Source organism: Lissotriton helveticus, chromosome 1_1 (genome assembly GCF_964261635.1).
Source record: "Lissotriton helveticus chromosome 1_1, aLisHel1.1, whole genome shotgun sequence".
Classification (NCBI taxonomy): Eukaryota; Metazoa; Chordata; class Amphibia; order Caudata; family Salamandridae; genus Lissotriton; species Lissotriton helveticus.
In genome coordinates this window covers 1,670,223,586-1,670,237,844 of record NC_136057.1, presented here as the reverse complement: position 1 = coordinate 1,670,237,844, position 14,259 = coordinate 1,670,223,586, and the positions used below count along the sequence as shown (strand labels likewise).

The following is a 14,259-nucleotide window of genomic DNA, read 5'->3' as shown; positions in this document are numbered from 1 at the left end:
GCGAGAAAAATGTGTATGTGCTAAAAAAACTATCCAGAAGACAAAAATCCAACCAAAGGCAAATTGCATGTTACTCACGTGCATACCGTATTCTAGCATTTTTCTCGTCTTATGGAAGGCAAACATGGCAGTAACCAGATCATAAAATGAGAGGAGTGGTGATGAAGCAGCAATCACAGCCTTAAGCCTGATATTATGAAGAATCCCACACCCAGAAAGAAAAAGATTCCCACACAGCTGTTATCTTGTAGAAATTGCAAGTGAGTGCTATCAGACAGGTAAGGATGCCATCCAAACCAACTTCCGAACAAGTTACTAACAATGCTCAATGAAAATTGCAACACATTGTGATCTCATTTATGTGAAGATTGCACTCTTCTTCTTTGATCCTGAGAGGCTAAGTAAGAAAAAGTTAGCAATCCTTCTGAGTCTTGATAAATTAACAGAAACAAACCAACCAATGAAGTCTCTCCTTTGCATGTGAAGAATGTGAAGGAGGATAGTATCTAGTCAAGGTAAACCCAGACAAGTCCATCTCTAGTGAAAACTGAGATTAAGAGACATCCTTCAACAAGAAAACCACCACCCTCTGGTATTTAACACAGGACTTTTAAAAGGAATGGCGCTACTTTTTAAAAGTCTGAATTCTGATCATCAGTATTTATGCTAAAAGGTGCCCATCACATCATCCAGGATGGTGATTTAGATTTGTGAATCTTACACGGCATTCACAATAATATATTGCATTATACACTTGGCCTTACTCCCTTCAAAATATTTCAGATTTTCCTACTTTTTTTCAAACCTATTGTTTTCTGCAATGAGGTCACCTCATACACTTGATACACGCCTTTAAATATTACCCAGATAAAAACAAATGTGTAAGTAACTCAAACAAATGATTTGTTAATTACAGGTCTATCTGCACTGGTTCGGCTTTCTCAAATTCTCTATAGGTAAACGAACAGTCATTTGCATCATGACTGGCTATCAAAACGCAAGAAGAAGCGTTAGGGTTAATCTAGAGCCTAAACAACAAGAAGTAAAGTAGCCATGCATTCTCTGTCTAATGTTCTGATAATGAGAGATACCAATTAACCAACTGGAGTGCAGTTCACATTTTGGCCAGCACTGCTGCACAGCTTCTGACTCCAAAACTGATACTTTCGTAGGCTTGGTAACTCTTTGCAATTTGCTTATTTAATATAACTATTAGGTATTTCCCAATCGTCAAGCTTGACTTGCCACAGTCTGTGGCATGGCCTTGCTATTGCATTCCAACACGCACAAATAACACAGAAGAATGCAAGGGATAGTTACTTGTAATTATAATACTCCACCATGGCAATCTTTAACTTCATAAACAAAGCCCCCACCCCCTTTGCAGTAAATCAGGAGCATATCTTGGAACTAAAAACCGTGGTTGGATCTTTCAGCCTTGTTTGTCCTATTTTTGAAGGGAACATAAATTGGTGTTTTCAGTTAAACGCTTACCAAGTGTGAGGTACTAATTCTAATTAGATTTAATATTCAGAAAATAAAATGTTGCCCATAGGCATTGATAGTAATAAAAAATATATATTTTAAAAAGGCCCATTTAAAAATGGTTACACGACTGGGACATAAACTGAGACAGTGCAGTGCATAGGAATTAGAAAGGAGGATACCCAAGATGGTGAAACAATTTTAAATTGCCCTGCCCTTTACCAACCAATAGACTAAGCAGCCAGTAGGAAACCTGGTTTCTAGAAATAAAACACAAACTCTTGCATACAGCAGGAATTATTGCATGTTCTTGCAAGAGAGCGTACCCCATTCTTTTCCACATTCAAACCTTTTGTGAGGATATGTCATGTAAAAACAAGCCCTTATTTAAGAGTTGTGATTTTCCATTAAGTTTTCCCATTTCATAAGCAAAACAAATGGTAAAAAATATATATCGGGCCCATGACAGTTACTTTGTCATTCGTAACTGCATACATGCATATAGTGACATTCTCCAATCTTATTGTCGGTTATTTGTGCATAGACTTATCTAGAAGCAAGTTAAACTTATTGCATTCTTTGTAAGAATATTATAAGAGGCCATCTTGTCATATTAAACAGCCTCCAAAGTTGTTTACAAAATGACAAATCCTTCCAAAAGTACCACAAAAAATGTGTGGCAAAAGTGTTAACTGCTTTTTTTTTTAAATTAAAAACGATTGCCGTACAAAAATAGGAAACATTTAGCATGCCTGGCATCAATATCATCAACAATAAAAAATTATCTTTCTGTTAGGGGAGAATGTTTTAAACAAACACATACAGGCAATTAACATTTTATATATAGGTCGAACAAACAGTCAGACAAAGAGCTGAAATAATACTTACTCCACTTGCTTCGACCACTCGGGGGGATTACTAAAAGTCATGAACACACAGTTGGTCAAAATAGTGCACATAATGATCATGCTAAATACTGTATTGTAAGGTCAAGGAAATAATATTGTCCACAGAATACAACAAGACCTAATTCACCACAATTTTAAGTAAACATTCATGCATAATTCAATATCTTGCGATTTACTTACTCTATTGCAATTGAAGAGTTGAGGTTTTACTTAGCTTAGTGACGTGCCAGTGTCAAGTAGGTACATGTTCCGGATTCACAGCTCATTATTATGCGCATAGTCGCTGCAAGAGGTTGCATGGCCGTGTGCAGAGCTGTGGAATGAATGGGGGCTAGGCAGCTGGCTACCCACATTTAGGTTCAACTTGAGTTTTCAACTATGGCTTGTATCAGGACAGAAACCGAAAAAAAGCAGAGATGGGGTGTGAAAACGCAGATCAGTAAAACGGGGACACCAAACCAGAATACTAAAATTAAAGAGGGAAAAAGGTTACCTCACTCGAGGGATGATTTATAGTTTACAGCAGGTAACTGTACAGTGTAAGTAATCTTACAACCAGCAACAGAATTGACTAAGCATTGTTTTCTTTCAATATAAACAAAGGACCTGATTCACAAAGGTAAACTTAGACCAAAAGTCTAAACTTAGACCTGAAGTCTGAGTTTAGACCTAAAATCTACCTTTACTACTAGTAAAGTTAGACTTTTGGTCTAAGTTTAGATCAACAGTCTAACTTAGACCAAAAGTCTAACATTACTACTACTAAAGTTAGACTTTTGGTCTAATTTTGACCAAAAGTCTACCTTAGACCAAAAGTCTAACATTACTACTACTAAAGTTAGACTTTTGGTCTAAGTTTAGACTAAAAGTCTAACTTAGACCAAAAGTTGAACTTTAGTAGTAGTAAAGTTAGACTTTTGGTCTTATTTAGACTTTTGGTCTAAACTTAGACCAAAAGTCTAACTTTACTACTACTAAAATTAGACTTTTGGACTAAGTTAGACCCGTTTCAACATCCTTTGTTCTCAAACATGCATTTTCCAGCTATCTCATAACTCTGCGCAGTCTCAGCTGGTTCGGTGTAAAAAGTGACACAGCCATTATGCAGGGGACTACATCTTTTAATGAGTTCTGTAATAACCCCAGCTTAAGTGCATCATTCACTAGTTGTCCGAAACGTACTGTATAGCACTGCACTTCAAATGAGAAGGTCCGCCATTTTAGAGTCATATTTGCTTCCAAGTCATGAGACTTATACAAGAGTGAGTGGGCTCTATTCCATCACCCCCTCCACGCGGTCTAGGACTTACAGACGACCATTCGTGGTGCTCTGCCTCCTCCTCGCGGCCTCGTGGCCTCCTTCAACCTAAACAGAACTTTTTGCACCAGACTTTAAAGGTAAATTTACAGCAGGACTAACGTGGTCCTGGTATCCGACAACTTTCCTTCACGGTTGGCCTGAACTTGTGACTTCTCCCCAGTTTAGTGAAAGCTGAAGACGGCAAGTGGCGATTTGTACTTTTAGGTGCTATTTTCACTACCAATTAGATTTTTGTTGTTCTGGTATTTTATTTACTAAAATTGACTCTTTGTCTGACTTGGTTTGGGATTTTGGGATCTTGTGTTGTGTTTTCACTTTATTACTGCTTGAGTGCTGCTTAAATACTTTACACATGTCATCTAAGTTAAGCCTAACAGCTTTTGTGCCAAGCTAATTTTGGTGGTTCACCCTGACAAATACTGTGGTTGTTGCGTAGTTGGGTAACGAGATACCATCACCAACAACATATCAAATGACAAGTCCTATATGTTGACTGAATAAGCAGTCTGTAGATATTTCAAATGCCTATCTTTTACTTCCTTCTGTGATGTACTGACTCTAAAAGGCATTGCAGGTGCTAACCACCAGGCCACTCCCTTTGACAATGGGGAATAGGAGGCCACAAAGACCTGTCCCATCCTTCATTAATACAGCTTTGGTATTCTTCAAAGAGTGACATTCTTATTTTAAGTCTGAGTATAAAGAACCTGTATACATGCCGCAGGTAGCAGCAGAACAATGGTTGGCAGACCCTATCCCGCTTGTGGGAATGATTTGTGCCGTCCCTCAGCCAAGGGACAAAACATCCACAACGATCACATGCATGGTTGACGCCTGGCACCGCATCCTTACATTACTACGAGGTACCTTGCTTTACTCTCCACTACTCCCACTGTCATACCACCCCCACATGCCATTGCTGCAAGAGACGGGATTTCCTAAACTACTGGAACGGATGAAAATCGCAACTTGGGGGGACCTTTATCTCAATGGGACATTCAAATCGCTAGAGCAGATATTCCTCGATACTCAGCCCTCTCCATTAGATATATTCCTTTATGTGCGGCTCAGGCATGGTATGCAACACATTTCCCCAGCGTTCCCTCAGGAGCCCCCTACCTTGGCCCCTCTACACTTGGTTTTACAGGCTAGTTCTCCACGGCATGTAATCTCCAGACTCTATCACACCATTCACACACAGCAGGAGGTAGCTCCTTGCCCTTCTCGCGATCACTGGAAGACAGAGTTAGGTTCTGAGCTCACAGACGAACATTGGGCTTACAGCTGCTTACAAACGGAGGAAATCTCGGGCAGCAGCAGACTCCGCATTACTCACTTCAAATTTTTGCATTGTCTATATTATACCCCTGTCAAAATGTATAAATACAAACTGAAAGACTCGGATCGATATGATAGATGTGGTTCTGCTGGGGCAGATTTTCTTCATCTGGCCTAGGACTGCACCGTGGTGAATGAGTATTTGAGGCAGGACTTTGAGGCTCTAGAACAGATGACAGCACTTTCTTTAGAGCCCTCCCCACTAGTGGCTTTATTGGGCTACACTGCATGAATAGTGAGGCCCCTTCGTTGCTTCCTGTCAATTGCTTTGTTATGGCTAAACGCTGTGTCACTTGCAGATGGGGCAGAGTCAAAGCACCGAAGTTTAAGGATTCGCTTTCCGATCTAATATACTGTCAAGAACAATTAAGTAATTATGCAGAGCTACTCCTCTCGACTTCCCTACCCAGGGATATCTGGGATTCCCTAAAAATTACCTTAACGCACATCCCCCGGCACCTCCTATTATCACTGAAGACGAACCAGTGGCATAGATATTTAAGAGGGAAATGTGCATAAGATACTTTCTTTGTACACTTCGCATCAACACTTCACCCTCACTCTCTCAATGCTTATTTACGGATGTTCCAATGTTGATATGGGGATACTGGGATATGGATCCTCTTTGTGTTAATACTATTTGCCCCCTCAGTCCTAACCTAGCTATTATCGTTAATGGGGTTTTGATTACCGCAATGCCTGCTTTATTGGGCGAGGCCCAGAGAATACATCAGAGCTGGGGTGGTTATTTCCTTTCCATTATAAACTGCTTCTGTATGTACTGACTATCATATGTAGAATCAAATTGCTGTGTCTGTCTCTGATTGATTTTAATGCTACAATGTTATGTCATTAAAAATCAATAAAAACAAATAAGAAAAAAAAGTTGCCCAATGGCACTGTTGAAGGCAACGATTATGAGGAGAAAAAAAAGTCAGAGTATAAAGAAACATAACCAATATCTTTAAGAAAAACAATTAAGGACAGAATATTCCAGCATATTTACAATACTTCATACTTTGGGTACTAAAACATGGAGCCAGAGCCCAAGATTATACACACTCTAGATCTAGTTGGGCCTTCTCCTTTCACATCATCCCCACAATTAGCATTTACATTTGTCAGTGTCTTAAACTTCCTAATCTCCTAAAGCAGGCAGTTATTCCCAAAAGAAGAAGAGACAAACAAGTTACTTACTTTCAGTAGTGCCTTATTTGGTAGAGACTATCCAGCTGCATATTTCTTGCCTCAGAATTATCTCTACACGTCAGACTGGATCCGGAAATTTTTCTTAAGCAGTACCCCAGTGCACCGGTAGGTGGTGTCTTTCTGCTTCGAGTGGCGTCGTCCGTGCCAGAAGTGACAGGCGCAGTGCCTATATCGGCACCACCCCAGCACGCTGACATCAGTTCTTTTGTTTCCGGGCCAGTCAGTGCAGATCCAAGAAGAGCTACCCCGTAGTCAATGTTTGACTAACTAGCTTTGACGTTTTGTCAAAGTGTTTTGAGGTTTTTTCCAACTGGTCTGGCAGGAATGTCATCAAAGAAGGCTAGCTTCAAGCCCTGCAGGGTCTGTCATCGGTCGATGTCGGTGATGGACCCGCACCTAGTTTGCCTTGGGTGCCTCAAGAGCGACCAGGACCTGAAGATCTACTCCCAATGACCATGCCATACACCCGTAGGCCCGGAGGGAGCGATCTCTCAAGCTCCCGACGGCTCGACGTGCGACATGGAACCCGTCACGGATTCCGATTTGCACTCAGAGTCATCGGGTCATTTGGATAAGTCCTGCTAAAAGAAGAAGTCACCGAAACATGCTTCAACATCACCTCATCTGTCGGCTGACGAGACAAGGGAGCGTTGATCATGGCCTAGCTCCATGGTATCCGGTAGCTGGACATACCCTGCCCAATTGTGAGAATTTTATGAAGCTATGCACCTCATACATGGGAAGTCCATTCCCTCCAGCGCACCTTCAGGCCCCACGGGTTCGGGAGGGGCCCCTACTGGATCCATGCCGGCAGCTCCGGTACCAGTCGGGCCCCAGGGATCCGAAGATGGTTCCACTTTAGAAGCCCAAAGCCTGGGCCAGAGTACAAGATGGTGGAGAGGTTACTTTTTCCTGACAGTAGATGTGTATAGCTGTTCCCTTCTAGCGGGGAACGGGCGCACCCGACACTAAAGTGAGGAAAAAATAATGGCTTTTTGTACAAGTACCTGTGCCCTCCCTGATATATGGGGCTGTAAATGACTCTGATTGCAGCTACTATTATTTAGAAGGCAGGGGGGTACATGGTGAGGCCAGCAGTATCTGTTCCTAGTGAAAGAAGTTCTTTGAAGGGGAACAGATTCTGGTCTCTCTAGCTGATCCCTGTGAGGAGGGGTCGTAAATAGCTAGGTGCACCTTGCTCTCACCCCTATGCACTTCTGTGGTGGGCATTCCACCTAGAGACTGTCATACTGGGCAGAGCATCCTTGCAAAGGCCATGCCTTGAAGATGACCTGGCCCAGACACATGAAAAGGGAACAGATCCAAACTGGTTGAAGGAAGCAGACCTGGAATACACATCCTTCGTCTGCTAAATCGGTACATAGGGAACTCGAGACATCTGATTTCGCTGGCAGCAGAGACATTGAAATAAATGTGTAATTGCTGAATATTCACTTTCTTCCAGAACACCATGAGCATATAATCTATTTATAGATCATGTCGGGGGGGATACACCTGCACTAGAAAATGTTTTGTTACGACAATGTAAATTTGGGGCTTCAAAGAATAGTGTGGTTTTTATCATCAAGTTCATAGGTGTCCTGATACATTAATGAGGCTAGCTAGAGAGAGGGTTGTGGGATAAGAGAGTTAATAACCAAGGCAGCCAATTTGGAATTTTATCCTAACTTCAATGAGTTGGTGAAGGTCCCGTGCATAGGCCAAAACCATCTGCGTTTAGCTTGTGCATGCAGTACATTGTCAGCTGCTAAGCAAAGAGGGAGTAAGGATACTTCTTTCTAGTCTCAAGAGGAAAATGATGAAAGCCATAATTTTGGCTGTGTTATTTAATGTGTGGTCTGCAAGTGCATTCCCTGCTCAGCCCTGCAGCATTGATCGTTCATGAGGCCACCATTTGTCGCAGACTATTCCACTCACGGTGCTTTCCTACATCATCCTCAGCTATATTTGCTGTCTTGCGATGTCCATGTGAAGCAGGTGCATAAGCATACCATCTTCCAATAGCACACTACCCTGTTATACCTTCTGCCACTCCATCACAGGTGCATTTCCCAATGAGATGCTCTTGGTATGAGAAGAGGTCTGACCAAGGTTTGTGGACAGCTCCTCGAATCTGCACTGTCATCTCTTCCATCCTTCCAGATAGTAGTATACACTTCATGGACCAACAAACGTCTCAGGAAACAGCATAATGTACGCCAACTCTACAGCCAGTGTGAGAGATTTCAGGAAACTTTATCGACCCATTCAAATGACATAGCTTTTGCACACAATGGGTGTAAAAAAGTGAACACTGCAATCCTTCTGCGCTCAAAAAAGGGAAGCTTCACGCATTTAGTGTCTTGCTACATGGCATCTCAGATGCAAAAATTGAACAGTCTGGATATAGTCTGTGTAGGCGGGCACCCGGTTTGAGTGGGCACACAATTATCTGCAACTTGCTTACATTTGCCAAGCTGCTCCTCTGTTTCTTCTGTCTCCTGTGCCTTTTCCGTAGTCCTCCTCAGGCACACTTGCAGCAGATTGACATCATGTAGATATTATTCATTCTAGGTTCAAATGACAATGTCAAGTCCTGTATGGCTTGTAGCACACAAGAAGATGCAGCTTCTGCAGGCCATCTCTCTGCTTCTGGGGACTAGTCAGTATGCCAAATGATCTATGGCTATTGTGTACAGTTCTAGACTGATGTTTCTACTAGTTTAGAGCTGTAAGGTGCAAATAAAAAGAGGGGTCCGCAAACCATCCTGTATTTAGGTCTCAGCTGCTGACGTCATGTCAATTACTTCTATTTCCTTTGCAGATCAACCTATCTCCAACGGCTTCTAGACCCTATCTTGACACAGCATGTAAACATTCAGCCCCAACAGCAAGGCAAGCAAGTTCACAGTACTTAAAGTGCAAACCCAGTCAAAAGACAACAGGTTGCTGTACAGGGTCAAAGACTAACATAAAGACAATAAGACATAGGAGCGGTAGCTGGTTTGTGGACTACTGATGTGTAAAAAAAAAAAAGATCAGCTCCCATGTCCTGTAGCAAATATGCTGACCAGGTCAGTTCCTCAATCATTCCTGTGATAGGCAATGACCCTTTAATTGGCCCTTACAACAGCCTAGGTTGCCAAAATCAGCACTATCCTGAAACAGTACATCAGGGGGACTGTGGTAATCTCATGCCCTTCCACTGCCTGGTCTACCAGTCTCTCCAGGACTGCAGTGTGTTCATGTCCTGGTATGGGAGATCTGTTCCACTTTGCGCTATCTCCATCGAAGCACCTGGCATATACAGAAATATAAGATGTGGGAGACAATTTTGCTATTGTAACCTTCATAGAATAACAGGAAATCCTCTGGCCTTATGCTCCTATCATTTGTATTGGTCTCTCCTGATTTCCATGGCAGCACCCCACCCACACGTACACCACAAACCCAATTTTAAAAGGTCACTGTCCTGTTTTGTATCAATGGGTTGTGATACCTTTCTCCTGTCCAATTTACAATGGACACAGTCTCATGATCCGACTGCACACTGCAAAGGTGCTTAATCCGCATGCTAGAATATACTTTCAATGCAATGCCAGTTAGAACGTACATAAAGAACTCGCCCTAGGTATTAGGCCCCACATTACGATGCTGTAGGGTGCCCTATATGCAGCCCAGCAATTTGAATAAAGCAATGTTGTACATAAAGCTCGGCAGGTAATGGTATACAGTATAGTTTTCCTCTGCATCAAAATGTTCACATTGCAGTTAAGAAGATGTTGTACATGTCTACAAGATAAAATCTTAAATATAAAGTGACTTCAATTTTGAAGCTAAGTTGCAGAGGTAAGAATTACTAGAAGAAAATGATTTTTGGGGAAAGTCTTTGTCTTGTCTAAAAGCCGCAAAATACTATGAGAATGTGCGGTTTAAGCTAACTAGAAACCATAAAAGATTTGATTCAAGAGGTGACAGCCTGGGATGGTGGGAAAAATGGAAATTAAGATGGCTACAGAGATTAAGGGCATCCAGAAAAAGTTGCTCACTTTCATGTGGGAGAAGAAGTCTGCAAGTGGGCAGAGATGCACATTGGAAACACAGGCAAAGATGTTTTTACCTTTCTTGAACACCGATATATATATACTTTTATCAAGAAGTGAGGTAGATCCTGGAATGAGTAAACCCTCAAGGTTGTACATTTTGGGTGCATCCAGAACAGCAATATTTATTATTCCTAATGAGAATCGCGCCTCGGTTTCATTCTTAGCAGAGGAGGGATACCTCTTCTGAAGTCATCAGACATTGCTCCTAACTGCTGGGTGGTGGAAGGGGATTCACTTCTCCCACGCTATTAACTCAATACGATTTCCAAACTGGTATGATGGATGCAGCGTTTCTAAAGTGGTTAATCAACTTGCATGTAACTGAGTGATCTTTTCCGTGAGGGGACAGTGAGCTCCATTAAGTGCCTCACAGACTTCGGTTTACCTGGGATCAATGCCTTCTGAATGCTACAATTGAAGTATTGGTAAATAAAGAGAAGACAAAGATGGGTCTTATGAGAGAATGGATGCCTACAAAAGGTTTACTAAAAAAAACTACCAAGCCAAGAAGATCATATCCGTTATGTGTATTATTTAAAACATTGGAAAACACAAACATATTTCAAACACATCTAAATGACCAATTGGGAGAAGAACTGGAATTGACATAAGCAGAATAGTCCACCATCCTTTTAAGGGCTGTTTCCGCATCCAATGGTTACCATCAGAAGTAAAATTTATATAAGATACTTTTAAGTCGGTACTTCAACCTAGTACTGTTCGGAAGGATGCTTGTGGCTCAGATTCATGTTAAAAATGGTTGCACAGGTGCTGGCGCCATGCTACTTATGTGGTGGTAATGTAAATGCATACAACCACTTTGGAACGAAATTCTGCCATATATTCAAGATAGCATAAAATGATATGAGCTATAATCAAGGCTAATTGATACTGTGACTTTATGTTCATTAGTAACATGTACGATGTGTTTTAGTTACCTATATTTTACCTAACATGCTAATAAAAATGATTTGAGGGTAAAAAAAAAAAAAGAGTACTGAAATGGCGCTTGATCTCCGTATCTTGTTACTAGGCAACTCATGTGAGGATGAAGATTTCTCATTCACTACATTACCAAGGATGTTGTTGGCAGCCTGCTCCTGACGACGGCCTGGAAGTTATTGAGATCTCCACAGACTTCTATGTCATGATCCAAATTATAGATCCCATATGCTACGCACAAACACCCTTTCACAATATGCAATACAATGAGCAAACATGGGTCTTTGCCTAAGCTCTTGATCAAATAGGTATGACAATGCTGAATGATTATAACACCTAAACCACTCTGCCACATAGATTACAAAGTTGTGGTTATTCTTCTTAAGTCCATTTGAAATCTGACTGTATTTAAACTGTAATCTCTGGTCACTGTGCTGGACGTAAAACAATTATTATCTATTTACTCTATGACTGTTTGTTTTTCTTGTATAGCTAAAAATAAACTTGTTAAAATAAATATTGCTTCACAGAATGGACTTTCACCAGCAGAGGAAGCCAAACTGCCAGCCCTGAACTCTTTCTAAAACAAAAGGTTCTGACGTATTTCAGCCGATTCTCTGGGATATAGTTATATATATATTACATCAGAACTACTAACTCTGGAGATCTGCAACAGTGAAGGCATAGTATGAAAATGGGAATTAGAAGGGGATCTATTCCTCTGCTCCATGCACCTCCATGCAAATCATTTTCCTGAAATGTCTCCAGCCCTCTTGATAAATCTTCATAACGCACATAACACCTCTTACCTACTCCCTCACATTCTTTGTGACACTTCCCTAAACAACTTAAATTCCAATTAAGTATTACGATCAGTCAGGCTTCCTTAAATGACATGCAGCAGAAAACGGATCAGCAGTTTCTCATCTGCAGTCAAGATCAATGCATTCATTAACAATCTATTATTTAGTCTGCTAAGCTGGAAAGTGAACTAAACAAAATTCAAACTACGAGGTAAAATAAACAAATAGTAAACTGCATAACCACTGCAATATTTTAGCAAGACTTACAACAGAATGGAATGAAGGCAATCAAGAATATGAATTACAATACAAAATACCAGTACATAAACAATGTGTTTACATCCTTTGATAGGTTTGCTAATGTAACTGTTAATTGCACATTAAAATATAGATCAGTTATTGCGAAATCCAAAAGATGTAATTCATCGAATATACTTCATCATTTAACGATTCACATATTCAGGTTCATTATTCAAAGTAAAACGTAATGTTAGTATATGCAACAGACAGTTGTGTATAAAAGGATATGAGTGTATCAAAATTTTAATAGCGAATCTCCTGAATGGATTAAAAGGACTTATAATGTACAAGGCAGGTGTGGCACTAAATCGAAAGATTGTTTTTCCTCTGTTTAGTACTATAAACGTCTGTGGAGAAAAAGAAAAACAAGTTGTAAGAGTTAGCCTCAAACATTGACATTAAACAGCAGACATTTTTTAGGCATAGTAAATAGAAAAACAAGAAAATTATGTTAAGTTCTATCATTTTCCATTGTATTTCACAGATCAAACTTCAACTTAGCTACATGCAGGTGAAAACATCAAACAAAGGCTTTTCTACACAGGACAGAGAACAGTTTCACATTATGTAATACTTATATATTACTATGACAGACAAAAAACTACAACGCAGTTCACATTACAAACAATAAATCTCATTCAAAAAAGCTAAATACCAAAGAATTTGATAAAAACATTTTCCCCTGAATCAAATCATGCACTTCAAAAAAGGCCATTATGAACACTAGCAAAATGCCTTAAAACTATACATAGATCAGGATTGATTCATAGGCATGCAATACAAAGGCACAAATTCAAACCCTATTTTGAAGAAACAGTTCTTTAAAAAAGACACCATTATTTAAACAAGATCGACAAGGCCAATAGGCCAGGCTGACAGACTTTTTTCGACTTGATCAATGCTTGTTTTGTCATGGCTTTTTTATATCCTCATTTTAGTGAAAATGTTGCGTCCTCAGCAATATACAGAAAATTACCGGCTAAAATTAAATGTATTCTTTTGGTCTCAAAAGCACACATTGCCATAGTAGTTCCAAGCACTTGAGAGAGCTACTTTGTGTATATCTGCTCTTGCGGAAAAGGGCTGAATGCCATGACTCAAAGTGAAGTAAGTCAATGACTGTTGTGGGCTGACCCATTGTGCAATGTTGTGTGCAGTAGTGGGTGGACTAAATTGTAAATTATGACAGCTCAATGAATGAAGAGGGATGGCTGACAGCTCCTTTAACATATTATACTTATAAAATATCTTGGTTAACACCAGACCTACAAGGGGCATGACAATATATGCATCAAGGCTTCAAATCCCTATTTACAGAAACAATAGTACATCGTATTCCTTTTTTTATTTCAAACCATGCACCTTCTAAAACAAGAAGCATGAGATATTGAAATCTATATCCAAGAAATGGGGTCTAGTATCTGTCATCTAGAATATTTCAAATCCAATCCCCTTCATTTTTTGTTTTTGTTTTCCGATATGAAACACCAGCACCTCGACATTTTCTTCTGCAAAGAACAGATGGCAAAATAACTTTTAATCTCTTCTCGAGGTATCCCCTCCAAAGGAAAATCTGCTTCCATTCCAAATCCCACAAAAAAGAAATGATAAATTGACAAGTATTTTCCAGGATTGTCCCCCTCCCCAGACACCTTACAACACCCAGTAGACTCCTGCTATGCTTTTAGTACAAATCAGATTAGGTACGATCCACAATATAAAATACTCTTGCAATGCCCAAATCTATGTGGAGAGCAGAACAATGCACAGCATTTCTACTATAAATAAGAGTTCCCAGAGACAATATTTCTACTTTCAATAGGCTACTTGACCATCACCGAATACAA

General features: G+C 40.3%; 1 protein-coding gene across 2 annotated transcripts in view; it reads right to left on the bottom strand.

Moving 5' to 3' along the window:
* SCN8A (sodium voltage-gated channel alpha subunit 8) overlaps positions 1 to 14,259 on the bottom strand; it is a 566,978-nt gene that overhangs the window by 473,034 nt on the left and 79,685 nt on the right. For both annotated transcript variants that reach the window (XM_078688933.1, XM_078688934.1), the window contains exons 2-3: positions 12,642 to 12,759; positions 2,374 to 2,464 (exon numbers count right to left, since the gene is read on the bottom strand). In XM_078688933.1, coding sequence (XP_078545059.1) covers positions 2,374 to 2,464; positions 12,642 to 12,759 — 209 coding nt within the window. The remainder of the gene's footprint in view (positions 1 to 2,373; positions 2,465 to 12,641; positions 12,760 to 14,259) is intronic.